Source organism: Callorhinus ursinus, unplaced genomic scaffold (assembly GCF_003265705.2).
Source record: "Callorhinus ursinus isolate GAN/ISIS: 27379988/994484 unplaced genomic scaffold, GSC_fseal_2.0 scaffold37, whole genome shotgun sequence".
NCBI lineage: Eukaryota > Metazoa > Chordata > Mammalia > Carnivora > Otariidae > Callorhinus > Callorhinus ursinus.
The window spans coordinates 1311550-1337024 of NW_027397099.1; the positions used below are offsets into that span (position 1 = coordinate 1311550).

Here is a 25475-nt window from a genome sequence, read left to right on the forward strand (position 1 = left end):
ATTCTTAAGTTTCTTATTTTTTAAAAAAAAAAAGTAATTTCTCTAAATTAGAGAAGGGTGACCACTGATTGATGCTTCTTATAAAATGAGAGTCACCATAGGGCTCCAAAGGACATTGTTCTCACTGATTTTCCCTAGATTTAGGAAGATCAGTGTATTAAGGGATCTGAGTCTAGGAGTCTTACCTGACCCTTACTTTGCAGACTTTCTTTCAGTAGAGGTAATAGGATCCACTAAATGATATCCACGATTGCACATCCACAGTGGACCCAGGGTGAACAGAGAACACAACCTTTCAAGTATCGATTGGTTTCAGTTTCTTTTTAAAAATGGGATATCTTCATTTGATAATACATGGTCATTATAAAAATATTATAAAGAAAATGGAAAATTCTCACATAATTCTATTACCCAAAGATCACTATTAGTATTTTGGTGCCTATCCTTCCATACTTTATCATATTTAAATACTAAAATACTACATGAAATCATATTTAAATAGTAAATACTATATTAAGTTTTATATAAATGAGAGCATATCCTATATATTATTTTGTAACCTGCCTTTTTTTTTACTTAACAAAATACCTGCAACGTTTTTACATACCATCACCTGAAGACGAGGTAAGTATTTTTAACCAGTCCCTCTTGTTGGATATTTAAGTGGCTTCCAACTTTTCTTTTCTTTTCTTTTTTTTTTTAAGATTTTATTTATTTGAGAGTGAGCAAGCAGGGAAGAGGGGCAGAGGGAGAAAGACTTCCAACTTTTCATTCAACAAATTACAATGTAATTAATATCCTTGAATGTATTTATGAACAATTTTCCTACATTTTCTTTAAGCACCTTGAAGATATTCTATTGTTTCTTGTCTTCCAGGGTTTCTATTGAGAAGTCAGCTTATTGTCTTATTGTTCATTTGAGGTAATATGTCTTTTTCTCTGACTGCATTAAGATTTTCTTTTTGGTTTTGGTTTTCAGCAGTTTTACTATGATGTTCCCAGGTGTGGTTTGCATGTATCGTTCCTGGGCTTTGTAGCAGTTCTTGAATACATAGATGAATGCCACTCATCAGTTTTTGGAAAATGTTCATTCATTGTGTTTGCAAATATTGCCTTGCTCCATTTTCTCACTTCTTTCCATCCGGATAGATAAACTTTTGCTACATCCTCTTCAGCTCTGATGCTCTTTTCTATATTTTGTCTCTGTATGCTTCAGTATGAGTATTTTCTTTAGATTTGTTTAATTTCCAGTTTGTAAGATTTATCTCTGGCCATACAAGAGGCTATTCAGTTCTAAGTTCTTAATTTGTCATTATAACTTTGGGCGCCTGGGTGGCTCAGTCGTTAAGCGTCTGCCTTTGGCTCAGGTCATGGTCCCAGGGTCCTGGGATCGAGTCCCACATCGGGCTCCCTGCTCTGCGGGAAGCCTGCTTCTCCCTCTCCCACTCCCCCTGCTTGCGTTCCTGCTCTCGTTGTGTCTCTCTCTGTCAAATAAATAAATAAAATCTTAAAAAAAAAATTTTGTCATTATAACTTTTCAGTTCCAGACTTCCCATTAAATTTTTTAGAGTTTCCAGGCCTCTGTTCAATCTTTTTTTTAAAGAACACTGAATCATGGAACACTCCATCAGAAACTAATGATGTGCTGTATGGTGATTAACATAACATAATAAAATTAAAAAAATAAAGAACACAGAAAATCTTTTCAACATTTAAAAAAATCTGTCAAATAATTCTATTTTCTGGCTCTCTGTGGCGTTTCTGTTGTTTATTGTGGTGTTCTATCAGACTGTGCTGTCTCCTCATGTGCATGGTTATTTTTGACTGAGTGCTGGTCAGTGTATACAAAACCTGGAGTGGTCATTTGAAGCCCTGAGAAGACATCATCTTCCTCTAGCTTCTGGCTGGTGACTAGGGGGCATTAGGAATCCCTATTCTTACCACTCCTAGCTAAGATTCTGGGAGAGAATTAAGCCCTGTACCAGGTCATTTGAGTGACTATCTTCTCAATTTTCCCAAGAAGGGTATATAGCTAGTACTATCCTAGATATAAAGAAGATGTTAATTCCTCATACATAAATGATGCCTTAGAACATTGGATATTATCTCCTGGAACGCCAGTGAAGAGGAACTGTTGTAATCAAATTGATAATTAAAAAAGAAGCCAAAGCTGAGCTTCAGTCATTGTGAGGATTGGTGCATTTCTAGTTCTTACTTCACTGGGTCTCATCCTAAAGTTTGGAAGGTTACTAGAGCCCTTTCTCCTTGGGCATCCCATGAACTTCTATGTTTCTTCCCTAACTCTACTTAACTTTTCATCTTCTCTGTAGAATCTACCAAAAAGGTGATATTGCTAAGGATAAAGTGGCCCCCACAGTCTGATTGTCTTGGTTTCCTTCTTCTCTTGGATCTTGGCCCTATAATTCTTCACTCTTCTGTAGGTCTCTTTTGCCTTCAAAAGGCTTTGAAAAAATTTTGGCTTGCTCCTCTAGTTGCTTTTAGAGGAAGATGGGGGGGGTGGGGGAGAGAGAATCCAAATTGTCTAGCCCACCATTAATGGAAATAGAATTGCCAGAACCAAGAGATGCACATCTGACATTTTGATAGCTATGGCCATATTTGCCCTCCAGAATGGCTGTAGGAATTTGCACACAAGCACCAACAGTATTTAAAGGTTTCTATTTCCCACACCCTCCCTGACAGTGGGGATACTGTCATTTTTGAAAATCTTTGATAATTTGATAGTTTATCCTTAAATTCACACCATTTAAAGTTTTTTTTTTAAAGATTTATTTATTTATTTGAGAGAGCAAGAATGAGAGAGAGAGAGAGTATATGAGAGGGGGGAGGGTTAGAGGGAGAAGCAGGCTCCCTGCCGAGCAAGGAGCCTGATGTAGGACTCAATCCCAGGACCCTGAGATCATGATCCAAGCCGCAGGCAGATGCTTAACTGACTGAGCCACCCAGGCATCCCGGATGTAATATTTAGTATGATAGCAAATGTGCTTTGAACAACTAAATCATATTTCTAACTTATATTATCATTATAATGACTTGTGGCACTTATGTTCCAGTCTTTTGTTGCTATTTAACTTCTGTATTTTTTTTTCTTTTTAAAGATTTTATTTATTCATTTGACAGGGAGAGAGAGATAGTGAAAGCAGGAACACAAGCAGGGGGAGTGGGAGAGGGAGAAGCAGGCTTCCTACGGAGCAGGGACCCCGATCCGGGGCTCGATCCCAGGACCCTGGGACCATGACCTGAGCTGAAGGCAGACGCTTAACGACTGAGCCACCCAGGTGCCCCCAACTTCTGTATTTTTAATGCTTTCTCTCTATGCCTGCCTTTTTAAAGTCAGGAGTAACTGTCTCTGTGTTCCCGTCTAGTGCTTGGCAACACAGTGGTCATTAGGCAAGTATTACTTTGATTATAAGAAACAAGAGCAATCTTAGCAATATTTGGGACGGCTGATTCATTCAAAGGGTTCCCCCTAATCCGTCTGATCCCTGGAAAAGAGGTCCCTCTGAAGATCAGGTGTTTGTGTTGACAATCCTCTAATATATAAGTAAAATTTTCAGAGAACGTCATCAACTTAACTCCATTATTTTAGAGTTCTATTGACAATGATTTGTATTCCTTGGTCAAGAGGAAAGTATTTTGACAGGGATACAACTTTCAGAACAGCAAAGAAAGAATTGCAAATATATTGTGGAATAAACAGCAAGACTATTTATAACTGTCACACTTAAAGCTTTCCCCATCTGTTACCCTGACTGCCTTCCTTAATAATAATAATAATAAAAAGGAGATGTGTTGTAATAAAGCAGTGAGCCAATGTTTCTCTGGGAATTATTAATTACTTCAAAGGAGATTGTCTTATTTGTAGCTAGCCAGGACAGAATGGGAATACAAGAGATAACCAGGCTTGCCTTTGTGAGAGTTAGTCTAGATTTTAAGGTTGCATTACAAATGCTACTTTTCTGCAAGATTTATGAAGCAGGGATTTTTCTTGTCTTGGCAAAAGAGCTTAGTGAAGTAAGCTCTAATGACAGATTCCTTATTAGAAGAGCAAAGTATTAAGGGCGCCTGGGTGGCTCAGTCGTTAGGCATCTGCCTTCGGCTCAGGTGATGATCCCAGGGTCCTGGGATCAAGCCCTGCATTGGGCTCCCTGCTCAGCGGGAAGTCTGCTTCTCCCTCTCCCACTCCCCCTGCTTGTATTTCCTCTCTCACTGTCTCTCTCCCTCTGTCAAATAGATAAATAAATAATCTTTAAAAACAAAAAAGAGCAAAATATTAAAATGTTTTTTGAAATAGGGAAGTTTCCTATCTCTGATTACAGTGTCTTGGTTTCACACAAGCAGCAGAGAGATGGACTACAGAACCCCCTTTAACAGCCCTGAAGTCCTTGAATGCAAGAGATCACATTGCATTAAATTCCAGGAAATATAACTAGGGGCTTTCAAAAATTTGCCCGCTATCTTAGATGTCCAATATTATACTTGAGCTCCATTCCTTTGCAGTAAGACAAGAAAGAAGAGGGGGGAAAGTATAAGTAGGTAGAACAAACTGCCATTATTCACATATTTTGGGACTGTCTACCTGGAAAATCCTAAAGAATCTATAAATAATTTTTTTAAATTAATAAGATAGACTTATAGTGATGGTTACACCAAATCAATATGCAAAAGTCAACATATTTGTTGACTTATGTGCATTTCTACATACCACAACAATCAGAAAAAATTAATTTTTAAGACACTATTTGTAATAGCAACAAAAACATAAAGTACCTAGAAATACATCAATATATACTTAAGATCTTCAAGGGGAAAATCATAAAACTTTATTGAAAGATATTAACAAAGATCTAAATAATGGACAACTAGGATATATTCTTGAAAAGGAAGACTCCATGTCATAAAATTGTCAATTTTCCTCCAACTGATCTGTATCTATAATTTCAATGTTCTGTTAAAACAAAATGCTGGCAGGCAGAATTTGGTGGAATTTGACAGGTTGATTATAAAATTTAAATGTAAAATCAAAGGGCCAATAATAAGCAAGACATTCTTTAAAAAGAATAAATGAGAATGATTTGCCCTCCGATATATTAAGATCTATTATAAAGCTACTGTAATTAAGATACTGTGGTATTGGGGCAAAAGGTGCAAAATGACTAAGGAAACAATACAGGACTCAGAATAACTGTACACATATACGTGAATTTAATTTATGACAGAACAGGTGCTGAATGTCAATATGGGAAGATGGACTAGACTGTATAGAGCCCAAACAACTGGGCAACTGCATAGGATCTGTGGTAGACCGAATAATGGTGCCCAAAGATGGTCGGTGTCCTAATTCCTGTAAATATTACTCTATATGGCAAAAGAGTAAATATTACCTTATATTGCAGTGATTAAGTTAAGATTTCTGAGGTGGGGAGATTATCCAAGATTATCTTCATTAGCGTAGCTTAAAAATTGTCTTGAAATCAGGTAGTAGTAGCCTTCCAGTTTTGTTCTTTTCCAAAGTTGTTTTGGCTATTCTAGACTCTTTGCATTTCCATATGAATTTTAGAATCGGCCTGTCAATTCCTGCACACACACAAACACACACACACACACACACACACACATACGCAGCAAGAATTTCTGTTTGGATTGCAATGAATCTATAGATAAATGTGAGGAAGAAATAACATCTTAATGATATTGAATTTACCCACTTTTTAACAAGGTATAGTTCTCCATTTATTTAGGTCTTTAATTTCTCTCAGCAATGTTTTGTGGTTTTCAGTGTACAGGTCTTACACATCTCTTGTCAAATTTATCTCTAAGTATTTAGGATTTCTTAATACTATTGTAAATGATTTTTTTTATTTTTTAAAGATTTTATTTATTTGACAGAGAGAGACACAGTGAGAGAGGGAACACAAGCAGAGGGAGTGGGAGAGGGAGAAGCAGGCTTCCTGCAGAGCAGGGAGCCCAACACGGGGCTCCATCCCAGGACCCCGGGATCATGACCTGAGCTGAAGGCAGACGCCCAATGACTGAGCCACCCAGGCGCCCCTATTGTTTTATTTATTATTTTTAATTTTTTTATTAACATATAATGTATTATTTGTTTCAGGGGTACAGGTCTGTGATTCATCAGTCTTACACAATTCACAACGCTCACCGTAGTAGACACCCTCCCCAGTTGTTGTTTTTAATGTCAATTTCCCATTATTCAATGTATAGAAACATAATTGATTCTCTCTATATGGATCTTGTATCCTGTAACCTTGCCACACACTTTTTAGCCTTCATTTAAAACAGATATTCTCTAGTACAACGTCCACAGATTTTGATGTAATAAAACATAGATGAAACCCAAGAATCTCCATTGTTAATGATCAGCAGAGTAAGTCTATGCAGATTCTCTAGGGATGTTATCTCAAGAAACATGAACACTGTTAACTATGTTAACTTCTGAAACATGGCAGAGGGAGCAGACTCAGTCCATTCCTCCATTTCAAATAAAAAAAAGCTTATTAAAAATATGACAAATATGTATTTTTAATACTTACCCAAGCTCAAAAGGAAGAAAGGAAAATACCAGGTGACAGAAATGACAAGGGAATTTGGAGATTTGTAAAGTTCATCATACAGGTCTATGGTCTAGTGGCTTCAGTTTGTTTGTTTTTTTTAAGATTTTATTTATTTATTTGACAGAGCAAGAGAGCACAAGCAGGGGGAAGAGCAGAGGGAGAGGGAGAAGCAGACTCCCCGCCAAGCATGGAGCCCAATGAGGGGTTCAATCCCAGGACCCTGGGATCATGACCTAAGCCAAAGGCTGACGCTTAACCATCTGAGCCACCCAGGCGCCCCTCGTGGCTTCAGTTTTAACACCCTCACAAAAAGAGGACATTTGGCTTTGCTCCCCTCTGGGAAAAAGGAACTGAACTTAGATCCTTGCATGAATCCAGGACCTTGGAAAGGATACCTTTTCTGGAAAGGAAACAAGAAGAAAAATTCTATCTATTGGTCTAGGGAAGTAGTAATGAAAATTGTCCTCTACCTAGATCTCTCAAGAGGGGAAAGAGGTTCCTATGAGGAATCGAAGTCCCAGGTACAGATATGGGATCCAAATTTACCCTATATGATAGGTGAAAGAGTCAGAAGCTGAGAAAATAATAGTTGTAGGATCTGTAGGATCCTGAAAAACTGCTCTGAAGGAATACTCCCATGCTGTCTTAGTCTGTTTGGGCTTCTCTAACAGGAATACCAGACACTGGGTGGCTTAAACAACAAATGTTTATTTTTCACAGTTCTGGAAGCTGGAGAGTCCGAGATCAAGGTGGCAGCAGATTCAGCGTCTGGTGAGAGCCATCTTCTCTCTATGTCCTCCCGTGGAGGAAGGAGCGAGGGAGTGCTCTGGGGTGTCCTTTATAAGGACATTAATCCCATTCATGAGGGCTCTGCCCTCACTACCTAATCACCCTCCAAAGGTCCCCCACCTCCCAAAAACATCACACGGAGGATTAAGTTTCAACATATGAATTTTGGGAGAACTCAAATATTCAGTCCACAAACGTGCTAGAGATGGGCTTACAATACAAACATTTCAAGCCATCTGAAGAAACAATCCAGTATGAGGAAAGTATTTACCATAAACATGCAAATTAGTACCCCAAGAGTTTGAGATAATAGAAAACTCTTAAAGAAACTCTGACATTGTATTCTTAAAATTTTCCAAGAGGCAAATAAAGAAATAGAAACCATAGTGAAGGAGACAAAAATGAAAGTATTAAAATCATACAGAACTTCTAAAACTGAAAAACCAAGATGATGGAATTAAAAACTGAAGAGATGAATGCCAAAGAGTAGAAAAAGCTAAAGAATTAGCCAACTGAGAGAAAGATCTTAGAAAAATACCCGGGATGTATCAAAGAGAAACAAAGAAATAAAAAAGGCAAAGTAGAGGTTAGAAGACATGGTGATTCCATGGGAAAGACATATATCTGAAAGAATTTCCAGAAGGAGAAACCTGAGATTATGAGAGAAAAAAATATTGAAGAGACAAATGCTGAGAAATCCCAGGAGTGAGGAAGATGCTTAGACTGAAGAAGCAGATCAAGTACCTAAGTAGAACAAACAAGGCAAATCCATCACAATGAAACTGTAGAACATCAAAGCATGAAGTAATTCTGGATATCAGTCTGATACAGAAGACAGGTAACTTAAATAGCAATCGGACTGCACTAGATTTCCACATCAACAATCTGGTCCGTTGTCCATGCTATGCGGAAGCAAGAAGCCTCATGGAGAGGCCATGGATAGGGGTTCCAGCAAGCAGAACCTGGTGAGGTCCCTGCCAACAGCCAGGATTAACTGCTAGACATGTAGGTGGGTGAGCTGTAAAATGACAGCAGCCTTCACCTTCTGGCCTGTCCAGCTGTCCCCAGGTAGAGCAAAGAGGAGCTGTCCTTGAGGAATCCTGACCAAACTACAGATCTGGGAGCAAAATAAATGGCTGCCGGTTGTGTTAAGCCACTAAATTTAGGGTGGTCTGTTATACAGCAAAAGATGAACAAAGTAGCTTAAAGAAATTAGGGCTTTTATTCTGCTCACATACCAAGGACACTGGGAAATAGGGCTTGGGGGTTTAGGGCATTAGGGCATGCTGCTACTGCTGCTGCTGCTGATCAGTAAAGATGAAAAGAATGAATATTGATTCAATAGCTATTTTCTTTTCATGTTCCAGAACCATCCAATTGTACTTATTATAGCTTTTAAATAAGTTTTAACATATGGTGGGGCCAGTCCTCCCACATTATTCTTGTTTTTCTAAATTTTCTAAGCAATTCTAGTTCATTTATTTCCTCCATAACAACTTTGGAATCAACCTAATTTAAAAAAAAAAAAAGAAAAAACCTTGCTATTACCATTGGGATCACATTATATTTACAAGGAGAACTGACCTATTTATGATGTTGATCTTCCTGACCAAAAACATCAACAGACCTTTCCATTTGTTCAAGTTTTCCTAAACCTGGGTATGCATACATAGATACTTAGATATTATTCCGTGTGTTCTTTATGTTTGAAATATTTGATAATTGAACATATAACTTAAAGTAAATAGTGTAGTTGATCAAGAAAATAATTTCTTATTCATAGGACTAAGAAACCTTACTTATATTATTATTAGGTGGCAGTCTGATGAGTTTTGAGGAAGAAACCTTACAAATATATAAAGCATTTCTCACTTACTACTCTGAAAACTCAAAAACGTTTTCAACATTTCTCTCTCCTGAGTGTCCCTTCTTTAGTGCAATTGGGATAAAGATCAAAAGCTCTAAATCGTGCTAACAATTCAGATGCTACTTGTGATGGACAGAATGAAAATGGACACTCTAGTTTCATTTTAATTGGGTCCTGAAAGGAAGCAGGTACATCTGGTATCCCTTCTACCATGCTGCTTTTTCACATTTGACTCTGAGGCACCCACTAACGATGTTATCTAGCAATATATTTCACAGTTTAAATCAGAAAGTGTTGCTTCCTTTGAAGTTCCCATATGGTGATCCAAACCAAATATGTGCGGTTTCCCGTTGAGTTTTTTTTTTTTTAAAGGTAATCTTCATGATTAGATTAAGAATTTCCACATTACACTGGAAAGTCAAGATAGATAAAAAGTCAGTTTCAAGCCACAGAGCAGACCATCAGCAAGTCTTTATAAATATCTAACATACCGTTTAACTGCTTCTAAGAAAATCTGAAAATTTCAATGAAGAAAAAATTTCAGTTTCAGATGAACCGAAAAGATTTTTAGTGATGTTATATTTCCTGTGCTCAGATCCAAGCATGTCCCTCCCTTGCTTAGAGCCCTTCCCTGATTCCCCAGGGCAGTCAGAAGGAATTCCAAGGTTCTTAGTCCAGCAGTTAAGGGCAGCCCTTCCCTGAGCTACCTACTCCTCCAGCTCCATCTCCTGCCCCCACCTCTCCCCTCCCAGTCTCTGTCTCTCCGGCAGCCACAGGCTAAGAATTTGCAATTCTTTGCCATTTCATGCTCCTGCCATCTACTTGCACAAAGGGTTCCCAGCCCCACAGCCTTTTTTTACTTGACTAATGAACACTTCAAAAGGGTCACTTTCACTGGGGAGCCTTCCCTGAAAACCCCAGACTGAACTTTGTGTCCCGTACCCTCTTCTATTATGCACTCATTCACTGGATACCACTGCAATATAATTGTTGGTTTATATCCTCCTCTCACTGCTATGCTTTCTGAGGACAGGAATTCTGGTTTTGTACATCTTTGTACTCATGGTGCCTAGATATACAAGCTTTCAAAAGAAAAAAAAGTTGCAGCTGGAGATGCGGGTTAAATTTCATGTGTCAGGAGGCCTCCTTCAAGACCGATGACACTGGCCTTTCCTGCTACTTCCTGTCTCTGAACCCATATTCCCAGGATGGAACACTATACAACAATGGAAGTGAAATACAACCAGGGCTATAAGCAACAACACGGATGAGACATGCAGATTGATTCCAATTATGTATGTTTCAAAAATAGGCAGTACCAAATTGCATTGTTTATGTGCACATACCTTGGGGTAAAAACTATAAATGAAATAATGACCATAAAGGACAGAATGGTGATTATTTCAGGGGGAGGTTCGGGTGAGGGGAATGTGACTGGGAAAGAGACACAGGGACCTTCTCAGGGCTGGAAATGTTCTATTATGGATCTTGGTAGCAGTTACATAATATTTGTCTTGTAATTACAATATATATGTATGTGTATTAGTTCCCTGTTGCTGCTGAGACTGGTCACCATGAACTAAATGCCTAACCTATAAGTTTATTATCTTAAAAATTATAGAGGTCAGAAATCTAAGATGGGTCTTACTGAACTAAAATCAAGGTGCTGTCAGAGTTGCGTTTCCTTCTGGAGGCTCTGAGGGAAAACCCATTTTCTTGCCTTTTCCAGTTTCTAGAGGCTGACCACATCCCTCGGCCCTTTCTCTTCAAAGCCAGAAATGGCTGGTTGAGTCTTTCTTGTATCATTATCATTGTGACACTGAGACTGATTGTAGTGCCTCCCTCTTTGACATTTAAGGATCCTTGTGATTATCTACTGAGCCACTCACATAATCCAGGTTAATCTCCCTTTGGTAAGGTCAGTTCATAAATAACCTAAATTCCATTTTCTGCCCTAATTTCCTTTTGTCAGGTAATGTAACACATGCATGGTAATATATTCATAGGCTCTGGGGATTAGGGCATGGACATCCTTGGGAAGCTGTTACTCTACCCGCCACAGTATATTGTATGCACATTGGTGGCTCTATGTCCTATTTTTTAGTGACAAATGGTTAAAAATTAAACTACAGTATGTAAATACAAAGGATTCCTATATGACCATGAAAAAGAATGACTCTTTTTATTTAGTGTTAATGGAATAATCTGCAAGAAATATTTAAAAAGTAGTGTCAGAATCACTGTGTAAAGTATGCTATCATTTATGTAAAAAAGGCATGAGGGGGAAGCTTAGCTATATGTATTTGCTTCTACATGCTCAAAGTATATTAAAAAACAAAAGCAAAGCAAAACAAAACAAAACAAAACAAGGGAAAGGGCTTTTTCTATCTGCCTAAGAAGCATTTCTTAGTGACCTAAAACCAGGAGGTTTTACCAACTCTTTGAAGATAATTCTAAGGAATCATCACCAGCCCTTGAAAAGACATGGAATTACATGGAATTTACAAGGAAGATAATATGGAATTACAATGTAAACAAAGCCCTTCTCTGGCAATCATGTCTTTTAATAAACCACTAACAAAATAAAGAAGAATGTCATGCAGATGGAAAATTATACTATTCAGTTTATCCAGGATGTGAATTCTGTGGCAGAATTCAGAACTGCAAACAAAACAATAGCTGAATACAACTAGTTATGTAATGTTTGGGAACCTCCTGGAGAGCAGCCAACCCCCTGGAACATGACCAAGCACGACATCCCGGGGGGAGTCATAGATGGGAGGGAGGTCCCGCCACCTGTGGCATGGGGCCACTGGAGCATTTCCAGCCTGTGTCTGAACACTGCTGTACCAACATTTCTTCCAGACCCATTAAGAAGTCTGGGGCAGATGATGCTGGTGCGAAGTGTGGAAACAGATTTTTGTCAATCCCAAAACTCCTAGTCCATCCTGCATTCATTCTGGGACCATCTTGAGAATACTGCATTCATGGGCAAGGAAGAGACCAGATCAAACTAGGATTCATTCACTCATTCATTCATCTGTTCACTTATTTGCTCATCCATTTAATCAATGCTTACTGAGTGGCTTCATCTTCCCAGTGCTAACAGCAGAAGACATAGAGTATAATTTCAATATATAAATTTTTAAACCAGCAAAACTATACTATTTTGCTTAGACATGAACACATAGCAGTGAACTTATACCTGAAAACAAATAAAAAAAATAACTATCATAAAAATCAAAGTGGTGGTTACTTTTAGGGAAGGTGAGGGAAACATCGTCAGAAAGGGACACACATACTTGGAGGAGGAGGAGGGCAGCACAGTCTTGACTTATGCAGCCCATCTTTCTGCACTGTTCTTAGACTGCCTGATCCCTTGATAAACAGAGAAAAGTGACTATGCTAGGTAGAGCAGAATAGTGGGATTTTTGCACTTGAAGCTACTAGTGATCATGCACTCTTACTACTCTCTCTCACCATTTAATATTTTATTATTAAAATAGCCACCACAGCTGTAAATCCTGGGAGACACACACATTACACAGCACAGGTGAGTAGCACTAACTACTCTGAAAATTCAACCCATTTTCTCATTCTTATAAACAAAGGACAACCATGGACCAGAAGGCATTGGAAGGATCCCTGTGACTGCATGATACTTGCTACCTTGGAATTTTCTAACAAATAAATATTTCTCTTTATTTAATAGCATTAAATGGCATTTAATGTCATTTATTACTCATGTTTGATTAAAATCTGATTCTTTGAGAACAGATGATCAATCCTGTAGGTCTAACATCGGACTGTTAAGATTTCCAGAAGAATAAAATGAAAAATAATGGAGGAAAGTACATAAAAAAAAATACAATTTCCCAGAGCTGAAGTAACACATGAGTTAAGCAGACTCTAATGGCCCACAGAAAGCTGAGGAGGATGAATTCGAAAACTCACTCTTGGACATGGCTTCATGACATTTCAGACCTCAAGTACAAAAAGAAAACTCTAGAAAATATTGAGAGAGAAGTAATAGGCCACCCATCAAGGAATGTGAATTAGGTGACTTCAGACTTCTGGACTTTTACCATAAAGTTGGCACAATGTCTTTAACCTTCTGATGAGAAATTACTTTGAACTTAGAAATTTCAGCTAAACTATCAGGTGAGTATGCAGGCAGAATGAGATATTATCAGGCATTCAAGGATCAAAGTTTCCCTCCTATAGACCCTTTCTGAGGAAGCTACTTGAGCAAAATGAGAGTAAAAAGATATAATGGAACACACATGGAAACTTTAAAAATTCCTGAGTAACAACTGTGTAGGAGATGGCTGATCTGACTTAGAATGAGAAGCTGGTAGGGTCTGAGAAAAATGTCTTCAAGGAAAAGAAGATCATACATTCTACAATTAGACAAGAGTGAAGAACTGAAGAATTAGAAACATTGGTTGGAGTGGGAGGAGGAACCCAAAACCTGTACAAAAAAGTCAATTCAGGGGCGCCTGGGTGGCTCAGTCGTTAAGCGTCTGCCTTCGGCTCAGGTCATGATCCCAAGGTCCTGAGATCGAGCCCCGCATCAGGCTCCCTGCTCAGTGGGAGGCCTGCTTCTCCCTCTCCCACTCCCCCCGCTTGTGTTCCCTCTCTCGCTGTCTCTCTCTCTGTCAAATAAATGAAAATCTTAAAAAAAAAAAAACCCACAACAACAGAGAACTTAAATAGGGTTACCAGCCATTCTAATACGAAAGTAGAACAACTCACAGAAGGTAAGAGAGAGAAACAGGGTGGAATGGTGGTAATGTCCTTATAAAGTTGATGGAACAAAAAATATAGTTTTAAGTATATTTAAGACTATAAATAAAACTCATAAAATAAAATATAATAAAAATAATTGGGTTGCCAGGGGCTGAGGTAGGGGAATGGGATTGCCTGCAAAGTGGCAATGAGGGAACTTTATGGTGTGATGGAGATATTCTGTATCTTTATTTTGGTGCCAGTTACATGACTGTTTAAGTTTGTCAAAGTTCACAGAACTGTACACCAAAAAAGGGCGAATTTCACTGCATGTAAATTATACCTCAATAAGGCCAGCAAGGGGACAATGAGATCATATGTGAACTAAATCCTCAACTTTCATAGTGCGGACTCAAATGTAGTATGTCAAGCTGATAAATCAACAAATAACAATCAATATAAGCATAGAATTAGCACGGAAAATTACCACCACAAGAAACAGCTGAAAGTGCTTCTTGAAAGTAACACTGGAGAAAAAGACTACTAGTTAGATTTTTAATCTTATTATCTACCTGGTTTTACTTATTTATTGGCACCATCATTTTAAAAGAGAATTCTGAGACATTTTTTAAAAACAGAAAAGCTTCCAGAGTAGTACAAAGAATTCCATACACCCTTTACCCAATAATATGCTTTATAGCAAAGGATCCACTCCAGGCTCACGTGTTACACTCAGATGTCATGTCTCTTGAGTCTCACTCAATCTAGGACAGTTCTTCAGTCTTTTCTTGACTTTCATGAGCTTGATGTCTTTGAGGATTACAGGCTGGTTATTTTGTTTTGTTCTTCAATTTCGATTAGTCTAATGTTTCCCCACAATTAGACCCATATTAGATATTTTGGCCCTAATAGCATTGAAGAGATGCTGTGTTCTGATGATATCCTAGTGAGTAGTCCATGAAGTTGATTTGCCATATTACTGTTGGCCTTAACTAAAACAACATTTCCCAGATTTCTTCACTGTAAAGTTAGATTTTGCCCCTTTATAATTAATAAGCATTTTGAGGTAGGATATTTTGAGACCCATTAAAGCTTAAGAATGCTTTTTACCTGCACTGATTATTACCATGATTGCCAAATAGGTAAATTTTTATTTAGTGGATTCATAGGTTCCTATTTATTCAATGGATTATGATCTATTAGTATCATTATTTTCTTGATTCTTCACTTGTTCCAAATTTGGTCAGTGGGAGTCCCTTTGCTGGCTTCTGTATCATTTTGACATATCCCTGTCATTCTTCGAGCATTTCCTTAGTTTCTGACATGAAAGGATGTTCCAGGCTCATCTTGTTCTTTCCCTACCTCAGTCCTAGAAAAAGTCCCTCTTAGAAGAGATTGGGTTCAGAAACCAAGCTTTGGGTATGAGGTGTTCTCATTGATACTAGGATCTCAAAGCTGCCAGGACCTCTCAATGGTCATAGGGAGGAAATATACATAAACATATACACACACATACACACATTTACACATACATTCTATATCTGTGCATATCAACAACCATGGGTTCACAGTGATAACCCCAATTCCGTTTCAATACCAAAGACTCATTTTAGCCTTTCTCTAAGGTATATATCCTCCTCCAAGAGTGAAAAATAATATTGGCTCTTGTTATCCTGATTACTTTTTTGTTTAATGCTTCTATCTGTATCCAATCTTCTGAAGCTACCAGGTTGCCACTCTACTTGTATATCCCATATGCTGATTCTGGCCACTGCCAGGCTGGCTTCCCATCCTCCCTGGCATACATTATTTTGATTAAAAACTCAGAAATGAAAAAATTAAATAGCCAAATACCATAAAAAGAACAAAAAATAAAATTTTGAGAATTTGTGTCAAGTAATATTCCTACTGCTCTAAAAATCAAGAGTAAACCCAGATCCACAGTTTCCCATCCCCACCCTGCCCCGACCACACCACAAATGTAATGTACTTCAAAGTTTGATCTGTTCTAGAAAAAAAAAAATGAGAAGTGTATAACCTGACTGTATTATTCCTCTATTGATATCATGTACTTCTTAGAGTCTGAACACACACACACACACACACACACACACACACACACACACACACAGATACCCCACTTGATGCTCTGGGCACTTGGTAACCTGAGTTTACCACATAGAGAAAGTCTTTACCTGAAATGTCACAGTAAACTGTCTGCTGGTAGAGCCTGGCTTCCAGAGGATTAAAGTACACCGTGATTTCAGCTGATGAGTTAGGCCAGACATCACCTTCCTGAAAACCATGAAAGAATCATTAAAAAACAATGTGATGAAGAGGCACTCAGGTGGCTCAGTGGGTTAAGCATCTGACTCTTGATTTCGGCTCAGGTCATGATCTCAGGGTCATGGCTCAGCAAAGAGTCCGCTTGAGATTCTCTCCCTCCCCCTCTCTCTGCCCCTCCCCACCGCTTGCACAATCTCTAAATAAATAAATAAAATCTTTAAAAACAAAAACAAAAGAAAGCCAATGTGATGAAGAGAAGGCACTGCTTTTAAATGTTACTATTATGTTATAACCTCAGGAAACTTGAAGGAAATATTTTTACAACAAATAAAAGAAAGCACTATTTTACCCAACAGATAGTAAATTTATGCTACTTGTTAAGAGGTGGTACAATATGGAAATGAGCTTCAAATTTCAGTGAGTTCATGAATATATAGTTACTAAAGGAAACTAGGATGTTTAGAACATTTTCAATATTTGTGCATTCAATGGACATTCATTTTATGCCACCAGATGGCCAGCATTGGGCTGCAGAGATGAAGAAAAGTGTGGTCTGAGACTGCATGGAACTCACATCTTAGAGGGATGATACACGTGCACACAAATATTTAAAAATATTTGTGAGAGGTGCTGCACCATACACACACACACACACACACACACACACACACACACACACAGGGTCGAGATGGACTTACTCTTGAGGTGGCAGCATGATGAAATACTGTAATTCTGTGAAAATATAATAATGGCCCAAGGCAAAACAATGACCAGGTCAAACACTGATTCTAATCCAGTGTGATATTTTCGGTTTTAATGCAAACCACTCAAAAGTCATAATTTTTATTAGTTTTGAAATTATAATACAACATGCCACGTATGGAAATCCCCTTGAGATATTTCTTGAAAAATATTTTTGTATTAACCACGCAACCTGAGGCCTCTTCATTAACTTGTAAGGGCTATGATAGGAGATGCTAATCGTACCTGCCTCAAAGGGTTTCCCACCCAAAGTCTGACAAGGTCATGCAGGTCACATACTTTGCCCCACACTTGGTACTTAGTAAGAGCTCAATAAATGTTTACTATAATTGATGTTATTTTTATGCCAACTGGAAAGAATAAGATGAAAGTACTGAAAAAATTGGGGGAGAAAAAGCGTGTATTCTTCAATGGTTTTTGTAAATAGATCAAGTAGGGCATAAGTGTTAATCATATCCAAAGATCTTTAAATGCTCCCACTAGCTAAATAGAAAACTAAGACAACTTGGTAAATAATTAGGCTCTGGTTTCAGACAATCCCCAATCCATATTCTATTCACTCCAGTCTGGCTGAAATGAACACAGTGCTGGAGGAAAGACTCAGAGAACAAAATGGTTTAAAATGCAGACATCAAACAAGAGGGTGGAAATAGCAAACTAGACCCAGTTGGGTTTGTTTATGAAGGTAACAGACTGATCAGTGCACTTCCCCGTGCAGCGTCCCCTGACTTCACAATGACAAAGAGCACAGAAGCAGCAGGGAGGAGCATGAGCGTCCTGGGGGTCCTGGGAGCTCTTACAGCCCCTGTCAGCCCACGAGGATGAGGGCCCTATGAGCGCAGGGACTGCTTCATTCCCAGCCCTAAACAACGGGTGGCTCCTATTTCTCAACATATTTATCCAATCAGTCATATCTACTCAGTTTGCACACTGTGTACTTCTTAGCAGATGCCTATTCATCTTTGCAGCCTATTTCTGCCATTTTCTCAACTGGAACCACAAAAGTCATACACATTTAGAGCTGAAAGGGGCCTCTGAGAGCATGCGGGGCAGAGGGAAGCCCTAAGCATTTTCAAACACGGATTGAGGTGTTTCACTGTGGCACTTTTCCAAACCTTGAAACCAGTACCTGTTCCCTTCTGATACATGAAAAATACCGGCCCCTTTAGGATTTGTGGGGTTCCAATGACAAGGAGTGTTAGGAACACCCATGGCTAGAATGGGCAAAGAGATCAGGTATAAAAGGTGACTCATCCATTCCTGGGTCCATCATTGGGTATTCCATTTCAGAGCAGTTGAAGACCTGGGCTTCCTCCTAACCAAGAGACAAATGTATTCCCCTGGTGGGTTTAGACACTGCTTTGTTTGAGGGTATAGAAACAGCTAACCTGTTTCTATCCAAACTGACTGACCAAAGGAGCTACCTTGGATCCTGAGAAAACCCTATGCTAGAAAAGTCTCACCAGGGGGCGCCTGAGTGGCTCAGTCGTTAGGCGTCTGCCTTTGGCTCAGGTCATGATCCCAGAGTCCTGGGATCGAGCCTCACATTGGGCTCCCTGCTCGGCAGGAAGTCTGCTTCTCCCTCTCCAACTCCCTCTGCTTGCGTTCCAGCTCTCGCTATCTCTCTGTCAAATAAATAAATAAAATCTTTAAAAAAAAAGAAAAAGAAAAGTCTCACCAGGACAGGAGGAAGTGGTCCTTAAGAAGGATATAATGGAAATGAGATAAGCTCTGTGCATGTGGGAAAATTCAAGCATCTTACTGCTTGGGGTGAACCAGATCACTTTCTTTTCTTTTCTTTTTTTTAATCTATTCGTTTTTTAAGTTCAATTAACCAACATATAGTACATCATTAGTTTTTGATGTAGTGTTCAACAATTCATTAGTTGCATATAACACCCAGTGCTCATCACAACACATGCCCTCCTTAATGCTCATCACCCAGTTACCCCAGCCCTCCAGCCCCCTCCCTTCTGCAACCCTCAATATGTTTCCTGGAGTCCAGAGTCTCTCATGGTTTGTCTCCCTCTCTGATTTCTTCCCATTCAGTTTTCCCTATGGTCCTCTGCACTATTCCTTATATTCCACATTATTAGTGAAACCATATGATAATTGTCGTTCTCTGCTTGATTTATTTCACTTAGCATAATACCTTCCAGTTCCATCCATGTTGATGTAAATGGTAGGTATTCATCCTTTCTGATGGCTGAGTAATATTCCATTGTATATATATATATATATATACCACATCTTCTTTATCCATTCATCTGTTGAAGGACATCCAGACCACTTTCAAAATCGTTATCCCAGGAAGAAAATCCAAGGTCCATATGCATACAAGAAGACAACACACTTAAGTTCTATCGCAGAAGCATTCCAGGACACCCCATCATCACAGAAGTCTGATTATCAGCACTGGTAGGTTGGAAAATGGTGGGAAGACACACTCCAGAGGTGACCAGAAGCTCCCCAGAGGAGGGAGTGTTAGTTTTTTTTGTTTTTTGTTTTTTGTTTCAAAGATTTCATTTATTTGAGAGAGAGAGAGAGAGAGAGCACGAGAGGGGGAAGAGTCAGAGAGAGAAGCAGACTCCCCGCTGAGCGGGGAGCCCAATGCAGGACTCGATCCTGGATCATGACCAGGATCATGACCTGAGCCGAAGGCAGTCGCTTAACCAACTGTGCCACCGAGGTGCCCAGAAAGAGAGCACATGAGAGGGGGGAGGGTCAGAGGGAGAAGGAGACTCCCCGTGAGCAGGAAGCCTGATGCGGGACTCGATCACGTGTCTCCAGGATTATGACCTGAGCCACAAGCAGTCACTTAACCAACTCAGCCACCCAGGCGCCCTTGTGTTAGTGTTTTGATGTCATCCCTAAAAGGATCGTCTGATATAGAGGCTTCTTGGGCAGAGAAGCCCTTCTGCTTGGTGAGGGAATCTGAGTCCACAGGGTTTTCAGTCTGAGCGAATGGGACTGTGGGCTCAGTGCTTTCTTATCCTGGGCTGCATTGGTTTTACTGGGTCTGAGACAGCTGTTAGTAACTTGCAGCTTTTACTGAGCTCTGGGAGGAAATTCAAGGATAAATGCTATTCTAAAACCCTCTCCTGGGCTTGTCACAGGTATAATGTACATTAAGAGGACTATGTGTATCTGTAAAAACAGAAGTGTGGTCATTCAGTTTCCTCTCACAGAGAGATGTTTTCAATCTCCTTCATTTGAAGGAGTTAGGAACATGTAGAAGGACCGTTATTTTTCAGTTGGGATTAAAATAAAAGTGAAATAACTTCTATTTCTTTATAGCAAAAACTCAACATAGCACTTTCTAGCAAATCGGAGAAAATAAACCTCAGAAACAGGCTATCAGCCTAAACTGACCCCACTTTTTACTTATAGCTCTGAAACATTTCACATCACTTCTCCAACCCTCCTGAAATTAACTTCCATGTCATTTAAGTCTCTGAAAAGAATGTTCCCTTTGTTATTGTTCAGTTCTAAAGTCTCTTTCTGAAAACCAAAACATTCAGAATTTTCCCTGGCCGCTCTGCCATCAATATCCTTTCTTCCCGGTCCTCAGAAAGCAGCCTCATGGCACAGAACCCCTGCTGTTCTACATTCCTTCTATGTATGACCCCTCTCCCATCACTGTCTATTCTCCTGCTCCAAATGAGAGACTGCATATCTAGGATATGAACTGTAAGTGACTATTAGGTTGTTTGTTGAAAATAATTGTGAAAATGGCCTTCAGTTATATTATAATTATTTTCCTTCTTGGTCTTAATGTTTTGTTTTTTTCCTCAGATCCATAGCTGCATTTCACTTATTGATCAAGTGAATCTCCCAGAAGGAATCAACTTTGAATTCAAACTGAACTTTGAATTTGAATCAACTTTTCAGGTCTAAAGCGAACTCTCATATTGCAGCTTTTACTCAAATATCAAATATCTCTGGAAATGGAACTTCATGTTTCCTTCTGGAACAAGAACAACCAACCAAGTAACTTGACGGATTCAGTTCCGAGACTTTTTGTAAGATGTCTATGAACACACTGCCACTAGTTCATAACAGTGGTTATGAACAGTGATACCATCTTGAGAAAAGTGTCCTTTTTTAAAAAATTATCTTCTTAAAAACTTACACTGACAATGACTAAAGGGGCTCTTGTAAAAATCTCCCTTGAGGGGCGCCTGGGTGGCTCAGTTGGTTGGGCGACTGCCTTCGGCTCAGGTCATGATCCTGGAGTCCCGGGATCGAGTCCCGCATCGGGCTTCCTGCTCAGCAGGGAGTCTGCTTCTCCCTCTGACCCTCTTCCCTCTCGTGCTTTCTATCTCTCATTCTCTCTCTCTCTCAAATAAATAAATAAAATCTTTAAAAAAAAATAAAAATCTCCCTTGAAAATCCTTAAATGAAAAAGAAAATATTTTAAAAATCACCTTCCTTCCCACCTATCACCCATCTCCCTCCCTTCTCTCTTCCTTCGTCCCTTACTCCCTCGCTTCCAATGAAGGATTATTTTTGCAAATTTTGCAAAATCAGAACCCAACTGCAAGAACAGTGTTACATATAAATTTAATTCACTTGGTTTATCTGGAAAATAATGCTTACATTTGTCAAACAAAATAGTTGCATTTTATTTTATTTTTTTTATTTTATTATGTTATGTTAGTCACCATACATCATTAGTTTTTGATGTGGTGATCCACGATTCATTGTTGCATTTTAATCCCCAACTTAAATTTAGAAGAGTGATCTAAATGTTTGCCGCTCAAATGTTATACTTTCCAATCATACTTCCTGATCTGATGAGACTGAATCACATCTAACTCTAAATCATAATATTGGCAACCATTAACCGAGAGCTCATGTTCCCAGCACTGCGGGAAGTACTAATGTACAATATCCGCCTCAAACTTTACAATCTTGTGAAGTATTATCCCCATTTTAAAGATGAGACAACCAAAGCAAACAGAAGTTAAATATCTCACCTAAGACCACACCAACCATAAGTGGGAGAACTGGGATTTTATAATATATTTTTCTTTAATTTCCTGAACCCCCCTGCAATTATAACAAAAGGTCAGTCCTCACCTTTCTCACATCGTAAAAAAAAAAAAAAAAAAAAATGCCAGAAGAAACCTAAAAACACGACAACAGATAATCAGGCTTAGATGAGGCCAGCATGACCTGGTGTTCCCATCTGGTGAACAAAGTAGGAGGCACTATATGCTCATATGTTCAGGTACCTTGGAAGGTGACTCACAGGAGGTTCCTTTGGATGACACAGCCAACATTAGTGTGCTGCAGCTCTTCAGAAATGTATTGGAAGATCTTTATAAAGCTATCCTTGTTGGGTCAGGGTGCAGTCAGTTCAGAACAAGGTCAGTGAAAAATGATTTCAAGAGCAGCTGTATAATGTGTGATGAATTCCATCGTGTTCCACCAAAATGGAAAAATTCCTGACTACATAAACAAATATTTTCAGCTGTGTTATCATATTTAAGGGAAAATTTTAAAATTTCTCTTGGGAAATAAAAATATCTTCTTAATCAAATTTCTATCAATCAATTAAAAAGAGAAGCCCTGATGAGAAACTATAATCTGCTTCACCATCTACAATTGCTCTTCTAGAATCTTCCAGATCAATGAGAGACATCATGGCTCCTTTTATCATCACTTAGGGCAAGTAGGAGTTGTCTCAAAGAGACATAAGGCAAAAAAATGGAAGCTAACATATTGAAGGAAAACTACCCCAATTATCATTGAGAGAAAAGACTGAGTTGGCACATGATATGCAAGGAGACTTTTCTACTCCACTGTAATTCCTGCGGCAAGACACTGTGATTTTAGTAAAGTTTTGATTCTCAAAATAATGACCAGTAAGGTTTCTAAGAGAGGGGTCTAAGATCTGGCCATCTGTCAGAGCAAGTTTCACTAAAGGTGTGTTCTGACTTCAGCGAGATACCCCAACCCATATGCAATGAAAATTCCACTGCGGTTTTCTAGGAGCTGAGGCAGTTGTGTGTGATGTTCATGCCCTTCTCTAGAGAGAACAGATTCGTGTCTCTTTCAACACTTAAGGCCGTTAACTTATTTAATGAGCCACAAGGAACTCTGCTGTTTCTAAGACTTCCCCCAGGCCTCCCTCCACCTACAAAGGCTCTCCAGTACAACAGTGGATGTACCAGCACAAGTGGAAAAGATTTGCCTGAGCACAAGGATCGGAGAGGATGAACAATAATAAAGGGAAACTGAAGGATGGAAAACCGTACTGACAGAAGAGCTGTGACTCGTCAAGAACAGTTTGCTCTCAGCAGATTCCCGTCCTCCTTTCTCCCTTCTGGTGTCCATTTCCCAGGAGTCAGCTCCCACATGTTTGCAACGTGACTCATGACTAATGGTACAAGAAGTAGAAGGGGTTTGCAGTAAAGAGCTAGATCTTTCCTCTTTGGTAGCTATCTAGGCTTCCACCCAACCTGGTTCTGCTTAGCTTACGTGCTATGCCGATTTGGGAAAAATAAGGCAAACTAAATTTGAGCTGTGCTTTCAGTCTGAATTGCTGAACCACGTTTTCTGTAGGCTTAGCTGACAACAAAGCATGGTTTACTATTACTTACATGGTAATAAAGAAATGATCAAATTTCCCTCCCTTTTTGAGGCTTACTAAAGCTTAAAGCTAGGGATACTAGAAGAAGTTTTCTTTGATGGAAAAGACATTTGCTAACAGGAGTAGAAATGTTTTCCCCTGTTCACCGATGTCAGGCAATCAGTTAAGATCAGTTTGGGCATCTTTACATTCCCAGGCCTTTGTTTTTGAGAAAAGATCAAGCATTTTACATTCAGAAAATTGCTGCATCTTAGAAGTGTGACCTGAGCCAGAAGTACCAGAGTCCAGAAACAAGGCCAGCACATCTGTGCTGTGATTTCTCAGAGGACTCCCAGACACCCATGGAAATTGAAAGCTTAATTCTCTTTTTGCCCTGTGATGTTCTTCTGCCTCATGGTTCTCAGATTTGTGGTTTTTGTCTCTGAATCTCTCTCACTCAGGGTACCCAAGAGACCTACGCAGAGGATATAACATAATGACACTGTCAAATTTCTGTATAGCCAGAGTCCATCTAGTAAAATAGAATATTGTATTTCTGAAAGTAGTCAATTCCACTTGATTTTCTGGAAGGCACAAAACATTCATAATAGACTCAATTTTGCATTTTTTTTCCAAAGTGGGGGAAAGAACTACACAGAAGCAGATAGCCTGAGAAATAATCAGTATTCTACAGAACCCCAGTACCTTCCCTCAGCAAGGCATAAATGGAAAATTTCAGGCTAATATTCCAAGACATTATCAAAAGAACTGACATGAGGAACTTGATATAAATAGTAATAATATACTGCGTGTATTGATGACTACAGCAACAATCATGGCCTACCAGTAGAATATCAATTACCAAGTAAAGATTAAAAAAAAAATCCTCCCATACCTCTGTCCTGTATCTGCCCTGATGGTCACTCTGGGTCCCGGTCTACCCCTGTCTACCTTCTCTACCAGTGAACACCTCTGGGGTCTCTCAAAAGACAAACTCCCACCTCTGCATTGAGACCATATCAGTATGTACCTAAGATGCTCCAGCGTAACTCAAGGTTAGAACAACAGACTCTATGGCAATGTTATACAATGAGCATACTGAGAAGAAAGTGAGCCAAGACAATGGAACTACCTAGTGGCCAGGTGGTGAACAGGTGGTAAAAGAGAATAAGAACTTGCAGACCTAGAGTTTGGGTCAGCATTGAGTTAGGCTACTTCTCACATTATCAAATTAATAAAATTTTATTAAATTCAAACTCATCACTACCTCTGGGCATTTTAGGGACAGTGACTGATCTGGATCCTAAATCTACTTGCTTTAAATTACAAGAGCCTCTAGAATAGGAACAGTGTTCCCATAGAACATTCAGTATGCACAGAACACAATAAGGGCTAACCTAAACTTGGTTTTAGGTGATGCACTGAAGAACCAAGATATTTAGATGTGGGTCTGAGAAAATAAGCATATCATTTCTTATTGATTTCCAGACCCTAAGGTAATAGGTTTTTTTTTTCCTTTTTAAGTTTACCTCATTTGGAGACAATGTCCTTCCTCAGTGGACACAGAGGCTGAAGAGTCCAGAAAGCTAGGTGGTCTCTAAGCCCCTGCATCTGCCTTTTATTTTTTTTGGACAGGGTATCCATTAGAGATTGATTTTCAGATCAGTAGGTAACACTGCTTGGTTTTCACCTTCCCTGCTTCTCCTGTGAACTCAACTCATATCAAGAAGCTAATTAAAAGGAATCACACCCTAATAAAAAACTAATCGCTGATGCACAGCTCATCTGTCAGAAATTAAATAGTGGCCATTTGGCATAGCTGATCTAATAGATGAGCAAGATTCAGAAGAGAACTTCAGGAGAAAATGGTGAT

At 39.1% G+C, this 25475-nt stretch overlaps 1 protein-coding gene across 1 annotated transcript in view; it reads right to left on the reverse strand.

Annotated features, from left to right (window-relative positions):
• HYDIN (HYDIN axonemal central pair apparatus protein) overlaps positions 1-25475 on the reverse strand; it is a 374533-nt gene that overhangs the window by 221049 nt on the left and 128009 nt on the right. The window contains exon 13 of the mRNA XM_073880040.1: positions 16173-16272. Within this exon, the coding sequence (XP_073736141.1) occupies positions 16173-16272 (100 nt within the window). The remainder of the gene's footprint in view (positions 1-16172; positions 16273-25475) is intronic.